Genomic DNA, 21,495 nt, shown 5'->3' with positions numbered 1-21,495 from the left:
CAAAATGATGTTAATGGGACACAGAGCCTCATTCCGCAGTGCCCACAGGGTTCTGCATCTGGCACGCTCAGCCTCGGGGTGCACACACGGCTTTCAGCCTTCCTCCCCGCATAGGTCATACCCGTCATAGCAAGTTCCTGTTGGGACTCATCTGCTGGATGACAGAGCTGTGTGGCTGATAGAGAAGGTAAGGAGCAGAGGGCAGGGGCAGAGCACTGAGTTCTTTGATGTTCTGGATGGCAAACAGGTCACAGCTGAGCTGCAGAACCAGACCCATTGGGAGGGAACAACACCACACCCCAGGGGGGTTCTACCAACCCACCCCTGCCACCTTCACCAGAACACTGTAAGTGCCACAGACCCTGCCTGACACCAAGGCACAGGAGCACATGGGCAGGACAGCACATACAGCTGTGCATCCAGATGTTAACCCCCCCCTCCCCACACACACACACACACACAGTGATGCCTGGGGTCACTGAAAGCAAAGACGTGGCAAAAGCAAACAGTCCAGTTCAGAACTCTTTAATACAAGCTTATATCGTTTTGTGTTTCTGATTCTCTGTTCTCCCAGCATCTGGGGACATTAACCCTCATATGTGTGTGAGCATGTGTATGAAGATATATACAAAATCACACAGTTAAATATTTAAGCATACAAGGTATTATATATTTATATAATATAGAACTTTAGGGTATAGGAATCAACAATGGCAAAATATTTCTGATGAATCTGACAAAAACTTATTGGAGTGAAACATGACCTGTTCCTGAAAGAGCAGAGGAAGTCGGTGTTTATTAAAAGGAAGAGAAAAACCTGCATAAAGAAATTCTGTGAAAATGAGAAAAAAAAACCAAACAAACCCAAAACCTCGTGAACCAAAAAAAAAAAAAGAAAAGAAAAGAAAGAAAAACTGTTCAAAACTGTATTGAAAAAAAAAATAAATTAGATGAACAACTGTGTAAATATAAATTAAAAAAAGATGACAATCTTAATAAATAAGCTTTACTATTTACATCTTTATATATTGCTTGGAGACTTAAATTAGATCCGTTAAAAACAAACGAACGCAAAACGAAACCCAAACTCGGAGCAGCAAACGTACAGGCGTGAGGTACAGAATTAAGGGTTGAACTGTATTTTGCTTGTTTCTTTTTTTTTTTTTATCTTTTTTTTTTTTATACAGTAGACCAGTAGAATCCTTGTGAAAGTAGATCCTCAGCACTTCATTGGAGTATTGGTTGGCGTCGCTTCCAAAAGGTGCCAAGAAAGATTCCATAATAATAATAATAATAATAATAACCGTAATAACCATAATAATTATAACAATAATAAAAAGATACAATATGATACATAAATATGGAAGAGCGGTTGGTAATATGAATACATTTTTTTTTCTCTAGACGAGATCACAGTTTTATTTGTAAATATTACACTGATATATATATATAATATTACACATATAATATTATATATATATCATATATATATTTATATATATATATTTATATATATAGTACGGCTCAATCCTGCTCCCAGTGAAGTCAACAACGACAACAACAACAACAACAAAAACCCCCGTTGACTTGGTGGAAGCAAAATTCAGCCTATCATCTGCAGACAGGTACATAATTACAGAGGCCGTACAATGCAAATTCCACAATGGTTCCAATTCCCTCTTTAATTGCTGGTGAAATGTTTCATTAAAGCCCTGGTTCTTCGCACTCAGAAGATGGAAACTGGTGGCTGAATTGTGGCCTCGCCAAACGAGTGAAATAAACACGAAAGACCAACCCAAGCCAGAATGGGAACCAAAGACAAATTGGACTCAATTAGCTCTGCATCTCGACCTAACAGGACTAACAACACCGAGTAGCACCAAGATCCTCGTCTGTCATGTGAAGCCAACGCAAGTTCTTGGTTCTGGCCTCAGAAGAAGCGATGATGATTCTTAATGAATCTTGGATGTGTAGATCAGGTGAAAAGGGGAAAAAATCCACTTGCAAAAACTAAAACTGAAACAAAACCTTAGGCCCTACTTTGCTCCTGTTGACACAACCAGTGGCTTTGAACGTTGGTTGTTCCCCAGGTGACAGGAACAGCCCAACACAAAGTCCTCAGATTGCCCAAATCAGCCATAGCTCCAAGAAAATACATCTTGGGCCACCTGGGCCTGCTGGAGCCTTGGTCACCAGAGCCTCAGTCATGCTCCCATTGATCTCAGTGGTCAGCAACCTCCAGTGGCAAAAGAACTGGTCCCTGGCCTTCGGGGTGCACAACACACAAGGCCAGCTGCCCACACATGGGAGATGGCCACAGCTGGAGGATGGAGTGGCATGGAACAAAGGTGAAGGATATCACCTTCATTGCACCACTGAGACTTACATGGGACCACTGAGATCGCGACCGTGAAGGTACAGAGAGCGCTGTGTAAGCTGGGCAGAGGGTCTCCTCCCAGTGACACAAACACACCCACCGAGTGTCACTGAGGCATCATGGATTGAGCAGGGGAGGTCAGGACGAGGCCATAGAGGTGGTGATTTCCATGGCATCCAAAAAAATTCAACAGGCAAATCTCCAGCTCTGAATCACCCTTGGGCAGCCCAGCCTCGCCTGACCTCACCGCAACACCTCCTGTTTTCCATATTGGCCTCGAGTGGGAATGATGGGGCAGGAGTGCAGGAAGGGGACATCAGCACATCACTCCCTGCCAATGGGATCACCTGTCTCCCCCCACTCATTCCCAACCTCTTGCAACTCTTCGGGATTCAGACTGTGCAGTGCTTCTGAGTGCAGTAATTAGAGCACAGTGAAATACTGGTTACATGGGTATGTACAGTTGGATAATGTAAAAACAAGCACAAATTCTTAAAAAAAACCCAAACAAACAAAAAAAAAATCTGGAAAAAACAAAATAATAAACTCCCCCCTCCCCCCAGACAACAATATAGCAGGGGAAAAAATACCTTAGCCTTAGTTCCTGGACTTATCACAAAGCACGAGGAAAACAAAACCAGACAATGTTATAAAACCTCACAGTACTTCTAGGGAAATCTACACTTAAGTATCTAGCTCTACTCAGCTGGCACAATCAGTGTTTTCCTTTCAAACACACAAAAATAGGCTTCGCTCTTCTTGGATTTGGATTATGCGGGTTTTTCTTTTCTCCTATTTTTGTTATTTATTTTTTTCCCCACTTGGATCCTTTGTAGCAAGAAACTTTTGTTGGCTATTGGCTTTCTTTTTCTCTCTCTCTTTTTTTTTTCTTCTATTTTTTTTTTCCTTTTTTTTTCTTTCTTTTTTTTTTTTTTTCTTTTTTTTTCTTAAACACAGGTAAAACCCAGAACAAACCGACAGTTACAACCAAGTGAAACCGAAACCGGAAGGGAGGTAGCTGGAACCCGACTCCAAGAGTCCTCTGGTACCATCCTCCATTCTCAGCCTGGGAGGGGACAGCAGGAGATGCAAGAAAAGCGGGATGACACCAGCTCAGCTCATCTGCGAGAGGGTGGGGAGGGAGCGGGGTAGCAGCTGATAGGAGTTTCCCACCCCATCCCTCACCGTTCACTGCTTTCTGCTCCTGCTTGCCCTCCTGCTGGCCATAGAGTGGGTGCAGCCCTGGATCACAGACTGTGACAGAGATGCCTTTGGCACCGATATGACCTGGACTTCATAAGCAGCTAAATTTCATCAGCATGAGCACCTTCTCCTATTCCCCCATTTTTCTTGTTTGGTTTTGCCCTGTGTCACCCTCTCATCTCCCACTGGATGTCCATCATGAAGGTTTGTCCCCCAGGACTCTACCAGGCAATCGAGGCCCATGCAGTGGGTAGATGCTGTAAGGCCATCCAGCTGCATCCACACCCCAGGGGTACCCTCTCCTTGTTCCCCTTAATGCAATCTGATCCCATCGAAAAATTAAGATGTAGCGTTCTTAACATGAGTTAATGTGACTCAGAGCAGCACCTCTGCTTGCGGTACTCTCAGCCCCACTGGAGGAGATGGACAGTGCCAAAAACAGGGGTAAAAAACAATAAATCAAATAGCAGCATGGAAAGCCTCCGTGTGGGGAAGGGACCTGGTTGTCCCCAGATTGCTGCGAGCAGAGGCTGGCCCTGGTTGGAAAGAGTCACTCATAAGGTCCTGAGCCCACAACAGCAGGTGACAATAACGCTAACACAGACCTGTCTCCCTTGGGCAATTCCTAGGTGGGAAAAGCAGATGGAAAATCTCCTCCATTCTGCAGAACTGATAAAGGAGTTCTGCAAACTGGTCTGCCATCAGGATGCACGTAGGGCCTGAAGTGGGATCTCCTGCAAGGGTGAAATCGGGGTGGTGTGGATGGGAGAGTTCCTGCCAAGACGCCTCAGGTGCTGATGTGCTGACAGCCTGAAAGGGTTTAGAGGTGCTGTGCTCCTCTGATGGGCTGGATGGCACATGAAGCAACCACCAGCAGAAAGGAGGAGGGTGAACGACTGAGAAGGAAGCAACCTTCTCCCAATTACTTATTTCCATTGTTAATTAGGTGGCAAGAAGCACAAGTGAAAGTTTGCTCAAGACCCATTTTTGCTAATGCTCTCTACACTGGCAGCCATTCAGCTTTGCTCCATAGAAGCCCTGATCCCACTGGATCACCCTTTCCCCATAGCCCTGCACAGTGGGTACCAAGCCATCTGTATGGCTCCCATGGCCAGGCCCTCTCCAGGAGCTTCCCAACAGACAGCTCCTCACCTTCTTACACTCATCTGCTCTCCAGGCCTCCAGATTTTGGGTTATGAGACTATTCTCTAGGTTATACCCATAGAAATGACCCCAACAATGGGTGAGAAGAGCCTGGCTCTTAGCACCTAACAGCTGTCAATTTCCATTTCTAGTTTTCCTACCTATCTTTACATCCATCTCCATGAGCTAAATGATTCCCCTTTTCTTCCTTGCTGTAGTGCCTGAATATTCAAAAAAGCAAGAGAAGGAAAATATCTTTCCTACCTGTCTTCTCCCAGTAGGTTGTATAAAGCAGAAGAGTCCCCAGGAACAAGAAGAATTAACATTTGGGAAGATGCTCTTTCAGATGTGTGCTCCTTGCAGCAGGAACCCAAAGCAGCAGGAGACAAGCCCAGGCCACACTGAAGACATCTCCAGGCTCTACGTGGGATGGTTTTAACAGCAGCAACAGCACTAAGATGCATTGGACATCTCAGTGACTCAATGGGATTATGAACCCTACGATGAAATGAGCTCCCAGGAGTCTGGAACAACATGAGCCCCTCTGGGCTGAAACAGGAGGATGGAGCTATATGAAAGGGAATTATGAGGGCTGCTGCAGCTAATGCCCTTCCTGCTGTAAGATTACAAGCAGCTAAGCTCCTGGTCTTTCAAAGATGTCCGACCTACAGGCCTGAATGCTTAATACTGACAAATATGGCCAAAATTCTAATACTTTCTCCCCATAGCACATACTTCCTCCTCTTCCCATCTCCTAGGAAAACAAGAGCACGAAGCAGTTGTCAAATATACACAGCCATAAGAGTGGGGTAAAGGAAGTTCAGAGAACCCCTTGGGTGGGTGGAGACCAAAAAGCAGATTCCTTTGGCTGGCTGGTGTCCTGTTTTCTTGCCCCAATGCTGAGGAAGAGACCAGAGGGTTTGAAAGGCAGGTTATAGGTAAGCTTTAAGGCAGACTGTTTGGTTGCATGGGGTTGTTTTCACCCTGTCCTGACACAGTAAGGAAACTAGTTGTATGGGACATAGCAGCAGCAGTAGCAGCAGCAGACATGCTCAAATGACAAGTGCGGGGGCGAGTTACCCTCTCTGCTCCTCAGAAGCAACCATCCACATTCCACAATGCCAGTCCTGACTCCCCACTCCCTGGCTCCACAGCGGGATCACTTGCCCACCTCTGCAGAGAAACCTCCCAGCAGCCCTGAGGCTTCTGGCCAGGTGACAAGGGGGCTTTTTGTTTGCTTTTTGAGGGTAGGGGGGAGAAGGAGGAGCTGTACAGAAAGGTCACTGCAGTCTGCTGAGCTCTCTGGCTGGAAGTAGCGTTCTTGTGAGGAGCAGATGAGTCCCACGTCTCGAGCTGACTGGGCACCTGGCAAGTCACTTGCCAAGAGACACAGCCCTGCAGAGACCCCACCCCAGCATCAGTGCCCCGAGCATGAGATACCTTGGCATTCAGCATCAGAAAAGGCTCAGCCCGGAGTCCTCCAAGAGCACAGCCTCTTCCACGAATGGTCTGAGTTGTGAGTGCTGGAGAGGGGAAAGTGTTTTTGCGTTCATCATTATCTCTCTCACTCTTTCTCTCTTTCTCTACTTATTTCTATAAATATGTGTACATAAATAGCTTGTTTCTCGCCTTAAATCTAGATATGAACTGTTCAAATTAGGTGGGCATAACATGCTGTTTTGATACATGAAAGTCTTCTCGACTTGACTCTTGGTTGTTTCTTGTCATCACTATTTAAGATATAGTTAATACATAAACCCCTACTTTGAGTTCTCCTTGGACAAAAATTAAAGGCAGACTGGTTGAATTCTAAGGGTCTCTGGTGCAGAAATGCCATCCAGTTGAGCAGCTAAATGTTAAAAATGATACCAAAAGGGATGTGGTGTCTCTCTCCATTCCATGTCACTCGGCGTTACCCAAGACTGAAGCCACGGAGTTCTTTCTGATTGTGCTCTTGGGCGTTGGGGTCCCGGCAAGCACACTCTCCTTGTAGGTCACAGGACATAGGGAAGGGAGTAACCTGGGGAAGGAAACACAGGCACATGAAGGGGGGGAAACACACAGCACCGTGGAGAAAAAAAAAAGACCTCTGGAGTGATATCCTCAGAGATCAGCTGGAGTCTGCAGCTGCATTAATTCCTATAGTGATTCATTTCAGCGGCTTCAGATGAGCCACCTGTCCCTGCGAGAGGCTGTGAAAAGGATAAAGAAGAACCTGCTCAGCTCATGCAGTCTCTGGTCAGCAGATCCTCCCTTAACAGCTCAGGTCAGGCTTGTGGACACAGCTGTCCAAGGAGAAACGTACTGCTCAAGCAACCTGGGGGTGTTTGGGGTAGTCACCTAAATGCTGGGACTGCATTACGCTGCCAGACTCTTCTAAAGGGCCATCCTTCCTCCAGAGCCTGCAGACATCAAGTGATGGCACAGCTACCTAGCAGATCAGTGAAAGTGCAACTGGGCAAACAGACTTCTCCAAATACCTGCTGAGTTTAAGGGGAAAAGATGCAGCTAACGGGCACTGAGAAACAGCAAAGGAACACAAGTGAGTGGCTGCTACGTGCAGACAAAACCTGACCATGATCTCTGCAGAAGCGTGGGAAGGAGCTGAAACAAGACTGCAGTGCCTGGCTAGCAGACGTTGATTTTGGCATATTGCATCATCGCGTTTACATAAAGAAAAGGGGGTGCCAAAGGAACAGTGTCTTCCTTGTCCTGAAGTGAATTCCCAAGAATTTCTCCCATCTGCACAGACTCAGGAATGACCTCATTCCCCTCCTTAACACTCCTTCCCAGACAGTGCCACAACCTGTTCGGTGCTCCTGATGTCTGCACTCCATGGCCTTGCTGCCACACGTTTGCTCTCTCTTTCACAAACACGTTTCTCCAGGCCATGAAGGTATGCCCGTTCCCTATACATCAACAACACATCTAGGAATGCAGACCAAGCGCTGTGCGTGAGCACACAGCTGTCATTTCCCAAAGACCTTCCATACGTGTCCCTGCACGTCCATCATAGCGTGCTTTTCTCCTGACACATGAGAACGGGATAGAGGGGTGTGGGTCTTTATTTCACAACTGGGGAGCGTACGGCAGGGACATGCTGACAGAGACATTAAATAGCCAACACTCATCACCACATCAGGCTTCAGAGAGCCTCCTCCTGTTGCTTTTGACTTCTATTCCCAGAAGACGTGACCTTCCTCACCAACCTACGGCCTCAGTGACTTGTGAGCTTAAGAACCAAGCAGTGAATAACCTGAATCTACTGATGTGCCAATGTGGGGGGCTGCAAAGGAGAGAGAGAGAGTCCAAAAGGTTAAAAACAAATGGATTCAAGTAACCGGATACTAAAGAAGCTTTAGAAACTGCAGAAAACAATAGGAGCTTACGGGTCACTTGATCCAACAGAAGCCAGCCACAGTAGGACTGTTCCGTATCACAGTATTATGAATATTCTTCGATAGGAAAATGGAGAAGTCTGTAAACAATGGGGTTCGGGAGGGACTGTTTAACGACTGAATTAAAATACTGCAGAGAATAAAATGACACATGAAAGGAATTGACTTATGTTGTTCAGCGGGGAGGGAAACATTTTGGTTTAGATTATCTGCTGCAGTTCAGGTTCGACCTTTCCTTACAAGAAACGAAAATAAAAAGGGCTATTCAGAGCAAAATTTATGTCTTGGAATGAAAGCTCAGTTCACTTAGAAAACGCTCAAACAAAGCATGTAGATACGTCTGGAGTTTTCCCTTACTTTTATTTTTTATCCTGAATCATTCAGCTCAGCCTGGATTTGGCAATGATTTTGACTTAAAAAATCCTTCCTGTTGTACAACAGAGCTACTGGTTGGAGGCGAGATCTGGGCTCCTGGTTCTTTCATTTGTCTTGATCAAACTTTTTCCTCTCCCTGGCCTAGATTCACATTTGTCTGTAACAGCCTAACAAAGGCAATTCAGTGTCCCTGCATTCAGTGGAGAAAGAGGCTCACAGAGAAGGTGGATTTTGCACTGAACACAGGAACACCAAACACAGGCATCTCACTAACGTGGCTGAAATTAGCCATGACCATCTCATTGCTCTTTGTCTCCGCTGCTCTCCACACATGAGCAGGACTGCACCATCTCTCACTGGCACAAACATCCCATAAATGCTAACATTTCACTTGGAGGAACAGGAGCCAAAAGTGAAAGCCCTGCATGACCGTATCCCCAAACTGCTGGCTCTCACTAACCATAACTTACTTTGAGGGCTGTGCTGAAATTGTGACCTTAGGAACCCAAACTGGCAGGAGTCTGGTGTTGCATTGGAGTGCTCTACCTCCTGCATCCCCTCTCCTCCCTATCTGAACAAAAGCTTCACATAAGAGAACAGACCATTACTGCACTGCAGCAAATATCTGGGAAGGAGTCATTAGGGAAGTGTCATCCCATGTGCTGTCCTCTGGAAACCCTCTGGTCTTTCCTCAGTGGTCACGGACAGAAGAGACAGAAGCTGTCCCTCTGAGGCACTGCCAAGGCCCCAATAGCAACACTACACAGCCCAGCAGCAGTCACAGCAGTGGGGAGCCTGACTGGGAGAGGGTTTCTTCCTGATCAGATTAGCCTCATTCACTTTATGACCTTTACAGATTTTGTATGCAGTTTAATTTTTACAGTGCTATTGTCCAGAGAGATGAATAGTGTTGTCTATGGCAGTGAGCTCCAGAGATCAGTTTTCTATTATGTGAAAAGGCAAAGATTTTTATGGGTAGTGAGAACATCCACAGTCAAATTAGACAGGACAAAATTTGCCAAACATTAAACAGTGATGTGGGACTTCCACTTTAAACATCATCTACAACAATTAAACATTTGATTTCCTCAAGGACCTGATTTCCAGAGGTATTTAAGGAATCAAACCCACACACAGCATCTACTGGGACTGCCAGAAGAGCCCAGCACAGAGAAACCTTAAAACGCCTTAGAACAAGGACTGTCTTTTGTCTCAGGCTCACTCTATGACAGCCCTGCAGAGCACAGATACATGAACAAAGCTGTTGGATGTGCTACAAATAATAAACACAGAGCATGTTTCTGAATGATGGCCTGTTTAGGTGTGGAGCCCAGATACATGGGCTCCGAGATTAACTGCTGCCTTTCTTTTTTAAGTGACTGGGGAGAGCCCAACTCATTAGCAACATGTATGATTTGCACAGAAATTCTGAGGTATATCCATTGTAAAACAGTGTTAAGGAACTGTCTCCTCTTCCACCTGCCAAGTCCTGTGTTCCCCTTCCTCTCCCCACATAGAAAACCTGGCTAATATCTACGAGATCGTGGAATGAAAGCTGAAAATCAAGCTTATGGCCTGGCTCATTACTGGATGAAGTACTGCAGGATACTGTCTCCACAGGCTACCTAAAATAATCTGAGAAAGACAGAAGTGAGGAACACAGCTCTGCACACCTACACGCTCCCCCTACACAAGCACACATCTCTTGGAGGTGATCCAGAAACAAAGCCATGGCTTGGATCAACAGCACTCAGGGGAATGTGGGCTGCACCTAAGGCACAGAGGAGCACAAGCCTATTTTCGAGGCAAAACATGCACAGCCTAAGCCATGTCTGTCACCTTGGCAGCACGCGTGGCACAGCAATTATGACCTGGACTGCCCTGCTCCCTTCCTGAGATGCTCAAGGAGTTCTGGCCACACTGCTGCAGGTGGGGGGATGCCATGCTGGTATCCAATATGCTGGTGGTGTATTTATGCATGCCTGGCTATGACACCACCCAACTCCCAACTCAGCACCAATGTGGCCAGTGTATGAACCTTCTGTCCTCCATGAAAGCATGGGAGCCCTAAGAATCCTCTCCCAGGCAAGGTGATGAGACTGTGGCCAAAATTCACACTGCTTTTGGAAGCAGGGCTGCATTTGCCCTTCATGCCGCATTCCAGACTATGGGAGCAAAGACAATCATGAAACATAACGGTGCAGAAATGGGACCCAGGTCATGAAATCAGTCAAGAGCCACAAATCCTATCTAAAGAGGCTGGTGATATCCCAAGACAAATTCCTGCTGAGAAAGACCAGTGTGGGAACAATGACAGAAGAAACAGCCAACAGGTACAGGGAGGGGTGGGAAACACTTCTGTAGAGGGTCACAGCTCACCCCTAGCACACGCTCATATCATACAGAGCCAGCTCCACCTCCCATCCAGGGTGGGAAGCATTGGGTCTAAGCTGGAGGCAGGGGGAAGCAGGGGAGGAGGCATGGAAAGTGTTGGGAAATAACTTCTTGTTAGACTTCAACTCTGAAGTGTTTGCAAAATCTCCCAGATGAGATGAATGGGAGCTATGAAGACCCCACTGCACACAGAGCCTCTGCAATGAACGCAGCATTGAGATAAGCGTGGCAGGCGGTGCTGAGTGCCATGGCCCTGAGACCCTCACAGCTTGAACGCTGGGGAGTATTTTGCTCCCTGTCAAAGCCCTTGTGCACAAAAATGCATCTTGTAATGCTCTTCTCAGTGGTTTTTGGCATTTAGGTCATAAGGGCTGTTTGGAGATTATGGAGCAAAAAAAAAGCCCCCTTTTAACTCTGGGGGGTGGTATGCAGGTTCACACCTAGGGCACCTCTCAAGGGGGCCTGGGAAGGGTGAAGATGAGGCTTGTAGGGAACATCCTGAATTTCTCTTATTTGCACCACTTTAAACTGGGCTTTTCCTCACCAAAGCGAGCAAACCCAATGTAATAAAACACAGCTCACCTAAACCCAACTGACCCTCATCAATGTCCACCAGGTCCAAACCACACACAGCCCCACTGGTGGACCAAGAATGGCCCAAAGCCAGCTGGGATGCTCGGGAGAGCTCTGGTGGCACAGCTCACTGGGTGCCCAATGCCCACATCCTCACCAAGCTCTGGCACTCATGGGGCTGAGCTACACGAAGGAGCCCTCGTGCCAAACCACACAGAGCTCAGCCGCTCAGCCATCAGCTGCGCTTCCTACCCTTGTGCTACTGATTGTGCAAACATGAATGTAATTAGTCTAAATAATCACCAAAGATTTAATAGCAGCCAGACCACCCAGAGGCCAAATAGCTGGCAGTGGAGCAGGGAAGGTTTGTTCGCTGGTTTTTGTAACACTTGCTAATGAAGTGAGGTCGGATAGCAAAGCAAACACCCTCCACGAGCACTTCCCCTGGGAACGCTGTATGTTGTGGGAAGCCCCACGTCCCTTGAAGCCAAGAATGTTCTCTCAGGATAGGCAACATGTGCTACTACCATCCCTGCTTTTAATTTATCACCGCCTGGAAAGCCTCCCCGAACGATTATGAAAGCGGCTCTGAGCCCCAAAATAAGCTCCCATCCCAACCAACCATGACTGGAAGCGCTCCTCACATGGCAAGCAACGAGCCACTCACACTGCGATCAAAAGCTCCTGGGGAAGTGAGTTCACCCAAAGGCCTGGGTGAAGCAGCATGCTCGGAGCACGCAGCAGCACCGAGCTGCTTCCAGGGGCATGAAGCAACACTCCTCATTGTGTCCGGCCTTCCTCCGTGCTCACCCGCCATTCATTGTATCTCGCCAGCTAATTATAGAGCTAACAAACACACCCGGCTGGGGAGGTTCAAGCTGTTGGGAGCAGCACGGTGTCACAGCCATCGATTCTTCTGGATAAGCAGAGTTTCCTCAGCTGAGGTGGTCACTTAGTCTCTTAATTGTGCACACTGCCTCAAAATCATGTTCTGCAAAAGGAACAAGACCTGCAATTCACCAGGATATGTCTGTGTATGAGGGAGAGCAGAAAGAAAGCAATGATCTCTCCAGAATTCCAAGAAATGACTATTTCTGTTTTCTTAGAGGGGGCAGACCCCCCTTTCTAGGGAGACAGGGACAATCTTGGGAAATCCCTCCTGGAGCCAGCAGCAGCCCTTCAGTTCAAAGCTCCTTTCTTTAGGCCTTGAATTCTTGGCCATAAAGTCTCTGAAGAGGTTTTGATAAGTTGCGTATCTTGTAGATAAGCAAAGCTGTGGATGAATCCCACGCGGTTCTCTATCTACCGCAAGTCCTCATTTGTTTTCCGCCAAGGCACTTGCTGGTTTTCCTCTCCAAGGTGTTGGACAGCAATGTCAAGAGGCTGAAGGGGCGGCATTTGAGATGGGAGTTTTTGCCAGGTTGATTCTCCTTTTTCTTTTCTCAGGGCTCTGGGGCAAAGGGGTTGAGGGAAAACCCAAGAGATAACTGAATGAGATGGGTTTTTCTCACGGGGGCTGTAGTTCTACCCCTTACGTGATGAAAAGGAAAGGCAGAAAGACAGATGAAAGTTTGCCCTTTCGGATGGTTTAGGTTGGGGCAAATTTAGAGCAGCAAAATTCCCTGCTCTTAAATTTGCAGAGATGAAAATGCAGGGACTTCAATGTGAAAATCTGCTATTTGAGACTGGAACAAAGTACGTGAGCAGCCTGAAGAAAAATGTTTCTGACTTCTATGAGGCCTTTCGAGACAGCCCTGAGCTGGGCACATTTGTAGAAGGGAAGGGAAAGAGAAGGGAAGGGGAGCAGTGACTGGAGAGAAGATTTCCTGAAACTAATCGGAAAGAAAGAGCCATCAGCCCTCCCCGGCACATCACACGCCCCAGGAGCTCCACGCAGCCGTCGCCAGCCCAGAGGCAGCCAGCTATGCCCGGGTTATTTATTTTCCCCACTTTAAGCGCTGTCATATATTTAATGCTTTAAAAAATAATATCTTCTTTTATCTGCGGCGGGACACAAAGCAAGAAGCAGTTTCCTGGAGCAGCCAGGCGGAAGGGAGCTGGCAACCTGTGCTGGGTCAGGAGGAGATGAAGATGAAAAGGAGACAGGCTTTTGTTTTGTCCTTCATGGAAGACTTTATCCCCTCCAGATACACAACAGAAGCCTCCTCTCTCTTGGAGGTTGGCTGGCAATGGCCTTCCTGTCTCTCCAAGCTGCTCCTGGGTCATGCACAGGGCAAGCTGTGCAGCCCCATCCGCTGCCACTGCCTCCCTGCTGCTCCCCATGCCCTGCAGATGGATGTCCCTGCTGCCCTGGGTGCTGCTGCACAGCCCCGGCCTCCCTCCCTCTGCATGGCCACACTGATCAATTAGCACAGAACAAATAATTAAGCTGATGAATGTCTTTTTTTTTCCCTGATTGCTGATGGCCATTTCCTCGAATTTATGCCTAGAATATGACTGAATTTACTCGTTGCCATTTACAGCATTCAAAAGAAGTCTTTAATGATTTCTTCTAAGCTCCCTGGACAGATTGTGAGTAGCGCAGGGCAAACACTCATTATTTCCTATCTAAGCAGCAGCACTGATTAGTCAGTGGTTGGCCAGATAAGCCACGCCACCCTGCTCCCCTCTCTCTGCTGAAATGCACAAGGTCATTTGCTGCTAATACTCAAATGCAAAGCAAAAACGTGCCCTAATGAAATGGCACATGGAAGCCTCCCGCGTTTTTTTTTTCAGGCTAATAAAACAGGAGTGTGCAGAATCAGACATTAAGTAAGAGGACTGGGGATCAAAGTGAATGTGGGTTGAATCTTCGTGTTTTCAGGCAACCCAGTTCACAGCACTGTGTGCAGCTGAAAGCGTTTTTGGGAGGGGAGTGGGAATGCAGTGAAACTTAAGTCTTGACAGTTCGCGGACATTAAAGATCTGAAGTCAGCTCTTACTTGCCTGTTAGCTCCTGAATCTTCACATGATGCAATGCTAATCTTCAGCCCTTTCCTAAAATAACGTGCCGAGTTGCTATGTTCTGTTAAATGTGAACCATGTGTCACCTCAGCAATGGCTGAGACGGCGAAAAGATGATAAATCTAAAGCTTGTAAAATGTCCTGTGACATTTTGGGAGAAAAACAGGTGTTGCATAAATGTTAGACATTTATGGGTAAACTTGCAGGGGCTTTGAAAGACTGACACATCTGCCACATAGTCCGTAACCCTGAAAGAAATGGAGCAAAGCAGGCGCTTGCATGTGTCTCACTCTTTCTACAACTGTATGAAAATACATCCTCATCTGGTATTGGAATTAGCGGAGCTGGACTCACCCCTCCCTGTGTCTCCTCCAGGTTTTTGGCTTTTACACCCAATGTGTATTTTAAAACTGTGCCTGTTTAAGTAGGTGGCAAATTGTGCTGGAAGGATTTGGTATGCGGAGTATTTTTATTCAGCTCCCTTTTCTCACACCTTTCATTGTTTTTCCCCTTGGAATATCTCCTGTAACGCTCTACTCATAAAGCTCTTCAAAGGCAGGGCTGTGTTTGAACAGCCTTGCCCAAAATGTGCTCTCCAATCAAAGACCTCAGACAGGAAAATAACTCAACAGGGCCACGCCGCCGCTGCTGCAGGTGTCCCAGTCTGTCTTGCAAGGCTGTTATCCCCTCTTCACTTGATAAATGTAATAAACTGGGACTTGGTTTTGACCTGCCAAGGTCCAAGGAGAAAGCAGTTTTCTCACTTCCCAGTGCCCTGCTCTGCCCCTGGGTCATCAGTGGGGTTTAGGGAGAGAGGCAAGGCTTGGGGAAGCAATAAATTCCGCTCCCAAACATTACTCCTAACCCTCCCCTCAGTTCAGCCCCACACTCCATGTCCCAGTCCTGTCTCTGCCTCGCCACAGCACTGCACTGCCATGAAGTTTTTGACTGAGCCAAGGAAAAGAAATCTCCAGCAAAAGCTGCCTTAGGAAGGTCTGCTCCCAACAAAGAGGACTTCAGTCCCTCATCTGCTCTATGTAGAGAGGCTGCATCTTCAGCCTGGTAAAATGCATCATCTCATACACTAAGCCCACGCTTCCCCTGTCTACTCTCAAGCTCTCAGATTTATTAACGTACATCAGATACTTAACATAGCCGGATTTTCTTCAGTCTGATCTACACTCAAATCCTCAAGACAAGGTAAAAATTTTACATGCCAGAGGCTAAGATTTTCTCTCTTTTCTTTGAAAAAAAAAAAAAAAAAATTAAAATCTGTCACGGGTAGAAATATATGAAATGTTGTAGTGCTTCAAACCACAAGCTTCATCACTCTCCTGTCTCTGTAACACTGGCCAGAAATGAGTATTAAAAGAAGCATAAAAATATGGGGATGTACAGAGGGATCCTTCCCTTGCTCAAGCAGTCCATGTTTTAGATATTCCTGTGCCAGAAACTGCATCCAGATCACTGTGATTAATAGCCACTGATGGGCTAAATGTCCATGAATGTACCTATTCTTGTTCTGAATTCAAATATATTTTTGTGTTAATAATGCTCTATGGGAACGCATCCCATCATTCAGATACACACTGTAAGAATGGGTCGAAGTTCAGACTTACTGATGCATTTGTTTTGCTCTCTGCCCTTCATGAATCCTAACTTTCAGTTTCCCTTTTGAACACTGAGGGCAGATGTCAGGACAGGCAAATACAGCCTTCTCAGAGTGCTTGACGGAACATCTCCTGAGCACCAGGTACAAAATGGATGACCAACAGCTTTTCTGATGAACATGCCCTAGCATTCTGGAGGGAGATAGCCTTTGCCTACAGAGTAGTAAGGCTTCCATTACAACAGGAATGAATGATGGCCTGAAACTGGACATGTCTTGCACAGGTATAAGTCAGGTTGTGATGAGAAATGCACATGCCTAACAAGAGAGAACTGCAAAATGAACCAAGAACCGAGCATCCATAGTGAGTCGTTGCACAGACTCAAGGTCCTTCTGAGGACCTTGGATCCCCTCTTCTAGTCAAAACAAATTCTCCCTGGACACAAAACAGCAGTCCCTGAGGAATTCACAGAGAAAACAGGAAGGGACATCCCTACCTTTTTGGTCTTGACTGTTGAGGCACAGCAGTCCCCACCATCATAGTTGCAGAAGGCTCGGTTGTTGATGGAATCACAGTAGTTGTCTCCCATGAAAGGCTGGAAAATAAAAGAGCAGAGACTAAGGACATGGACACAGATTAACAGTAACAGTTGTCAGAAGGAGAAGATGAAGCCTTGAAAGAGCCATGTAGTTTGTAACATTACCAACTGCCCTGAAAAGCAAGAGATAATTATTCCCCTCTCCTTTCAAAGCAGAGAGAAAAAAGAAGGACACTAGAGCCCTTGTTGGCTTTTCACATCCCACACAAGATGATGCTTTGGGAATATTAATTTGACTAGACCCAGAGACAGCATCAAGGCATCTAAAATTGTGTCACCTTTTCACAATTTTAAGCTAACCTTCTGAAACTATGTGGGATAAGAAGAAGGTTATGCATAGCAACAAAACTGGCTTGCTTTTAATAGTTGTTCTTTCAACCACAGCTCTCCTAACTACGCAACAAGTGTCAGCAAGGAGAGTATAGAGCGTATCTCAAGGAGAAGTGGAAGTGGTCTGAGCTAAGTACAAGGTCCACACGCACTCATTCCCCAGTCAGCACTAACTGTGTGTGATCTTGGCCATGACACCTAATCTTCCTCCACTCCACTGCTCAGAGCTGGGATAATGTAAATTACTCAGAGGGACGCTGAGGAGAGCTATTAAGCAAAATTCATAAATCACCTTGAAAAAGAAAATGTGTTCTCTGTGCTGCACAGGACCTGAATAATAATCACAGCTCTGAAGAAAAGGCATGAGGTCTGGATCTTCATTACACCTCGCAGCCTTATTGGTCATTAAGTAAAAGAGCCTTTCTTGGAAATCCAAACTGTGTCTGATGATAAAGAGTGACTGTGCCAGGTATAAGGAACAGAGGCAGCTCCAAAAGCTCAGACAAAGGGATGCTGAGCACAGAGCACAGTCACACCTCCATAGTACTTCTACACTCACAGGCTCATGGGGCCATTCCCATCTTATTCGCTCTTTGGAAAATTCATTTGCTCTGTACTGAGAAAAACACACCAGGGAGTTTCCTACAAGAGGTCATCTCTGCAGAGCAGGTGGGGAGGATTTCACAGCAGTACCCAAATTTTCTTGATGATAGAGACCTAAGGAACCAGCAGTGAGAGCTTACCTGAAAGGCCATGGCCATGGCCATCCAGATTGAGACAGATTCTTTGGACTGGTGAAGATGCAAGCTTTCACTGCTGCTGTTTTGCAAGTTTACATATTTCTATCAGGGTATAGGAACTCCAAGCCACAATGGCAATACTGAACCAGAGCAGGACCCCCATGAAGTGACTAATTGAGCATCACTTCTTTGGTTACAAGCAAATACTGCAAATGTCAACAAGGAAAGCAGAATTACAGAGTGAGATTCCAACCCCTTCAGACAGGCTGAACTCCACTGACTTCCACAGAGACTGGTTCACTTATACAGACAAAGGCTTGACTTGAAAAAGCCCTTCCAATTTCACTAATATAACAAGAGTTACGTGGAAAATATTTATAAATCAATGGAGAGATATTTTTATGCCAATCTGGTCATATTAAAAACAGTGAATTCTGTTCAACCTCCTAAGACATCTTGATAGGCTTCCCTGTGCTTCCCTTGTACTGCCTGGCTGTGCTTGCTCATTAAGAAGGGCTTTGCTTTAATTTCCTATGCCTATGTCTGTATCTATGAGCACTGCAAAATTACTAGCAAAAACTTGCAGAAGAATCTGCTTTTTACTTGCACTGGTACAGTAAGTAAGATCATCCTTTGGAGGAAAACAATGGCACAAATAACATCTATTCTGATTTGGTACCCAAATCCTCATTTGGGAAGCCTTAGAGGGCTGGCTGCTGAAGTCTGTAGAGGTCTCTATGTGTATGTTAGTGCTCCCACATTTTTGGAGGAACTTTGTTTTCTCCACTGACTATATAGGTAGGGGGTGGGGGGACTAGTTTTCACCAAAACATCTAAGTTATCTGCCTCCAGGTATGTGGCTGACTCATAAACCTCTATTCCAGCCACTAGGGAGCGACAAAAAATCACATTGCAGCAGTCCGGGTTACTGCTGGGAGTGCCAAGAGTGAAATAATGCCCCGCTTACAGCCTTCTATTCAGGGAACACTCCCTAATGCTAAGGATATTAATACATTAGGGATTGTATCAGCTTAATGGCCCAGTATTATTGACCTACTGGCTTATTATTTCCTGTTTCCATAGTTATGAAGAAAGGCTTGGTGAAGATGGCATTTCTTCTGAAATCTTATTGCCAGAGAACAAGCTCTGGCCCATTCTTGGATCCTGGAAGCATCATGCTCTAAAAATGATGCTAGAGGCCATTATCAATTGTCTGGGCAAAGCCTCCCACGATGACAGATTGCGATGCAGTGACACTGCTGAATGAATGATGAAAAGAAGGAAGTTTCTACTGATGTAGAGGGATCTGGCAATTAGCAAGGATGGAAGGAAAGAAAAGGTGGAGAAAAAGCATGTCAGTAATAATGGCTTCTGGTAAATTATTACATCACTGCAAAGTTTGCGTCAGTAACAGCTATCCTTAAACAGCAGGAGAATGGATACCCAATGGTGCATCAGCACCTGAATGGCATTTCTTAATGGCTGCTGGATGTTATTTTAGCTCTCTTTGGAGAATAGGGGCGCATAGCCAGCCTGCATGAATGTAATGCGTGAGATGGCTTATGACATTCAAAGCACTGACAGCAGAATGCTTTTCATTTAGGGAACAACTAGACAGAAAGTATTACATTGTTGGAGAGTTATTACCCTCTTGGGCTCAACTTTTGTATGCGAAGGAAACCTGCCTTTCACTTCAAGAGAAATCGTGCCGTGCAGCCCTGTGGCCTTGTGTTTTGTGTCAGATTTAGGAGCTCTGTGCCATGGTCTACCACTGCAGGCAAATAACTTCAGTGTGCTTGTAAAATTGGGTTACTGAGTGCCAGGAGCGCAGTTGGTGCTGCAGAAAGTCGGGAGATCTGGGCTTGAGACACAGCTCTTCCAGAGCGTGTCAACACAGTCAAAGCTTCTGCCTGTGAGTATCAAAAAGGGCAAGAAGCTGCCCAGCCTCACAGAGATGCCACAAGGGTTCACTTCTTCATGTCAGTCCTGGTGAGACACTCAAGTGCTGGCATGATGGAAACTGTATGACCAGAGAGACGTGATCCAGCACTGCTTATGCTCTGGCCATATTTTAGGAGTTCTCAGACTTCACAAAGACTTTTGCCAACAGAAACATCTATCTTTAAAAAAAAACTGCTTAGTGCAAATATGACAGAAGACAGCGAGCACGATTTGCTCACTGTTCAGCTGTGCTGTCCATCCAATGGCATCATTCCTTCCTCTGGCTTTTTAATCTCCACATCACAGTTCAAAGTCTAGCTGACCTCAGAAAGAACCGGTCCTCTAAAAAGATGTCAGAAACAAGTAAAAGAGCTGAAGCTTTTTGCAGCCTTCCAGAAAGTCCCACATCCTGGGAAATTCCAAAGGTCGGCCAATTACATTGAACCATTTGATCATTTTGCTCATGCAAGAGTCACCCAACCATCAGTTCTAGAGAAACCACCAGTTTCAACCACTGAGTGTCAGAACTGGTGCAGGAGATCTATGTTTAACTGACAGGACAGCCAGGGCAAAAGCCTGTTTGCCCCACTGGAAAAACATTTTCAGCCCACATGGCTGCAATGACTGTTAGCATAACACGTAGGAGAGTAAGCATGACCCATCTGAGCAAATGCAAATGCTCACCTCACAGCCTTTGACACAATGAATCAGGGAAGGGTGAGGGTACCACTTGAGTCCCGCTGTGCAGACAACGCTCTAGAGGAGAGAAGAAAAGAAAACAAACATCAAGTTAAGACAAGGAAATCAGTGTACAGAAAGTCAGTGTGCTGGCTCCTATGGCCCTACTGTACTTAAGCAATGAAGTTTAGTTCCTAACACCTCTTGTGTTCTCAGGACCTGGCTCTCCTCCAGGTATTTACAAGAAGTGTTGGACTTGACACTTGCAATAACAGAACATTTGAGAGTAAAATAATATTTAACATTTTCCCTAAAATGTCATGTCCAATATTTCACTCATGGTGGGAGAACATGGCAGAAAAAGGCAAAGGAAGGGGTCCACCATCCAGCTCCTGGGTAGTGGGGAGGCACTTTAGGAATTCACTTCAGGATTTCTTTGGGGCTGCAAAGCATTGCTGTGTTTTGGTACCCATCATGTCTTGTGCTTCCTGAAGATGCAAACAGCTAAAGGTGGACTTTCAGAAACATTTTCGCACCATCCTTTAGATCTTAAATAGAAGCACCTCCCACTACACACCTTCAAAATAACCCCCAAAAAGGACAGCATCATCTGTTACACTGTATGAGCTTTATAATAATTTTGGTACTGACTACATTTATAGGTTTTCTGTAAGAAAAAAAAGCTGACGTGCTTAGTTTTGGAGAAAAAATGAGACACTGGCCTATTCAAAGACACACCATAGCCAGGCATTGTTTGCCTGCTGATATGGAAACCTGGATTTTAAAATGCTTGGCCAGTCAATGGCAGTGGTGGTTCAGTACCATGGAGGTCCAGGTGATGGGACAACCATCCATACACCACAACATTCACCAAGACAAGGATTGTTCTGGGTTACCATCCTCGGATCAAACAATGGCCAACATGAACACGTGGGTACTCATCAAAGGACAGGGGCTGGGGTTGGATGGAGGCCTGGGGAAGGAAGGGATTAACATTTGGGAAGACCTGACGCACAAGCCATCCCTCCCCCTGTTTATCCAAGGCCTAATTTAATCCATCTGCAGGGGAACCTCAGCATGTTTTTACAGTTTCTGTCATTTGAAGCTTACCTGGCGTGTGCTAGAAAAAGGACTTTTATACTATCTGACTGGGGCTGTTTATCTTTCCGAT

General features: G+C 46.0%; 2 protein-coding genes across 3 annotated transcripts in view; one reads left to right on the top strand and one right to left on the bottom strand.

The window, feature by feature from the left end:
- Window positions 1-8,282, top strand: part of ASTN2 (astrotactin 2) — a 237,984-nt gene extending 229,702 nt beyond the window's left edge. The window contains exon 23 of the mRNA XM_015878749.2: window positions 3,335-8,282. Coding sequence (XP_015734235.1) covers window positions 3,335-3,338 — 4 coding nt within the window. The 3' untranslated portion in view covers window positions 3,339-8,282. The remainder of the gene's footprint in view (window positions 1-3,334) is intronic.
- PAPPA (pappalysin 1) overlaps window positions 510-21,495 on the bottom strand; it is a 161,981-nt gene continuing 140,995 nt past the window's right edge. Inside the window, exons 20-23 of one of the 2 annotated variants that reach the window (XM_015878746.2) lie at window positions 20,331-20,402; window positions 16,534-16,632; window positions 6,593-6,743; window positions 510-6,246 (exon numbers count right to left, since the gene is read on the bottom strand). In XM_015878746.2, the coding sequence (XP_015734232.1) occupies window positions 6,636-6,743; window positions 16,534-16,632; window positions 20,331-20,402 (279 nt within the window). In that variant the 3' untranslated portion in view covers window positions 510-6,246; window positions 6,593-6,635. Of the gene's footprint in view, window positions 6,744-16,533; window positions 16,633-20,330; window positions 20,403-21,495 lie in introns of both variants that reach the window. The other variant, XM_015878745.2, reaches the window with a different exon arrangement.

The sequence above is a fragment of the Coturnix japonica genome, chromosome 17, assembly GCF_001577835.2.
Source record: "Coturnix japonica isolate 7356 chromosome 17, Coturnix japonica 2.1, whole genome shotgun sequence".
NCBI lineage: Eukaryota > Metazoa > Chordata > Aves > Galliformes > Phasianidae > Coturnix > Coturnix japonica.
The sequence above is the reverse complement of the archived record's forward strand: the minus strand, read 5'-3'. Positions and strand labels throughout refer to the sequence as shown.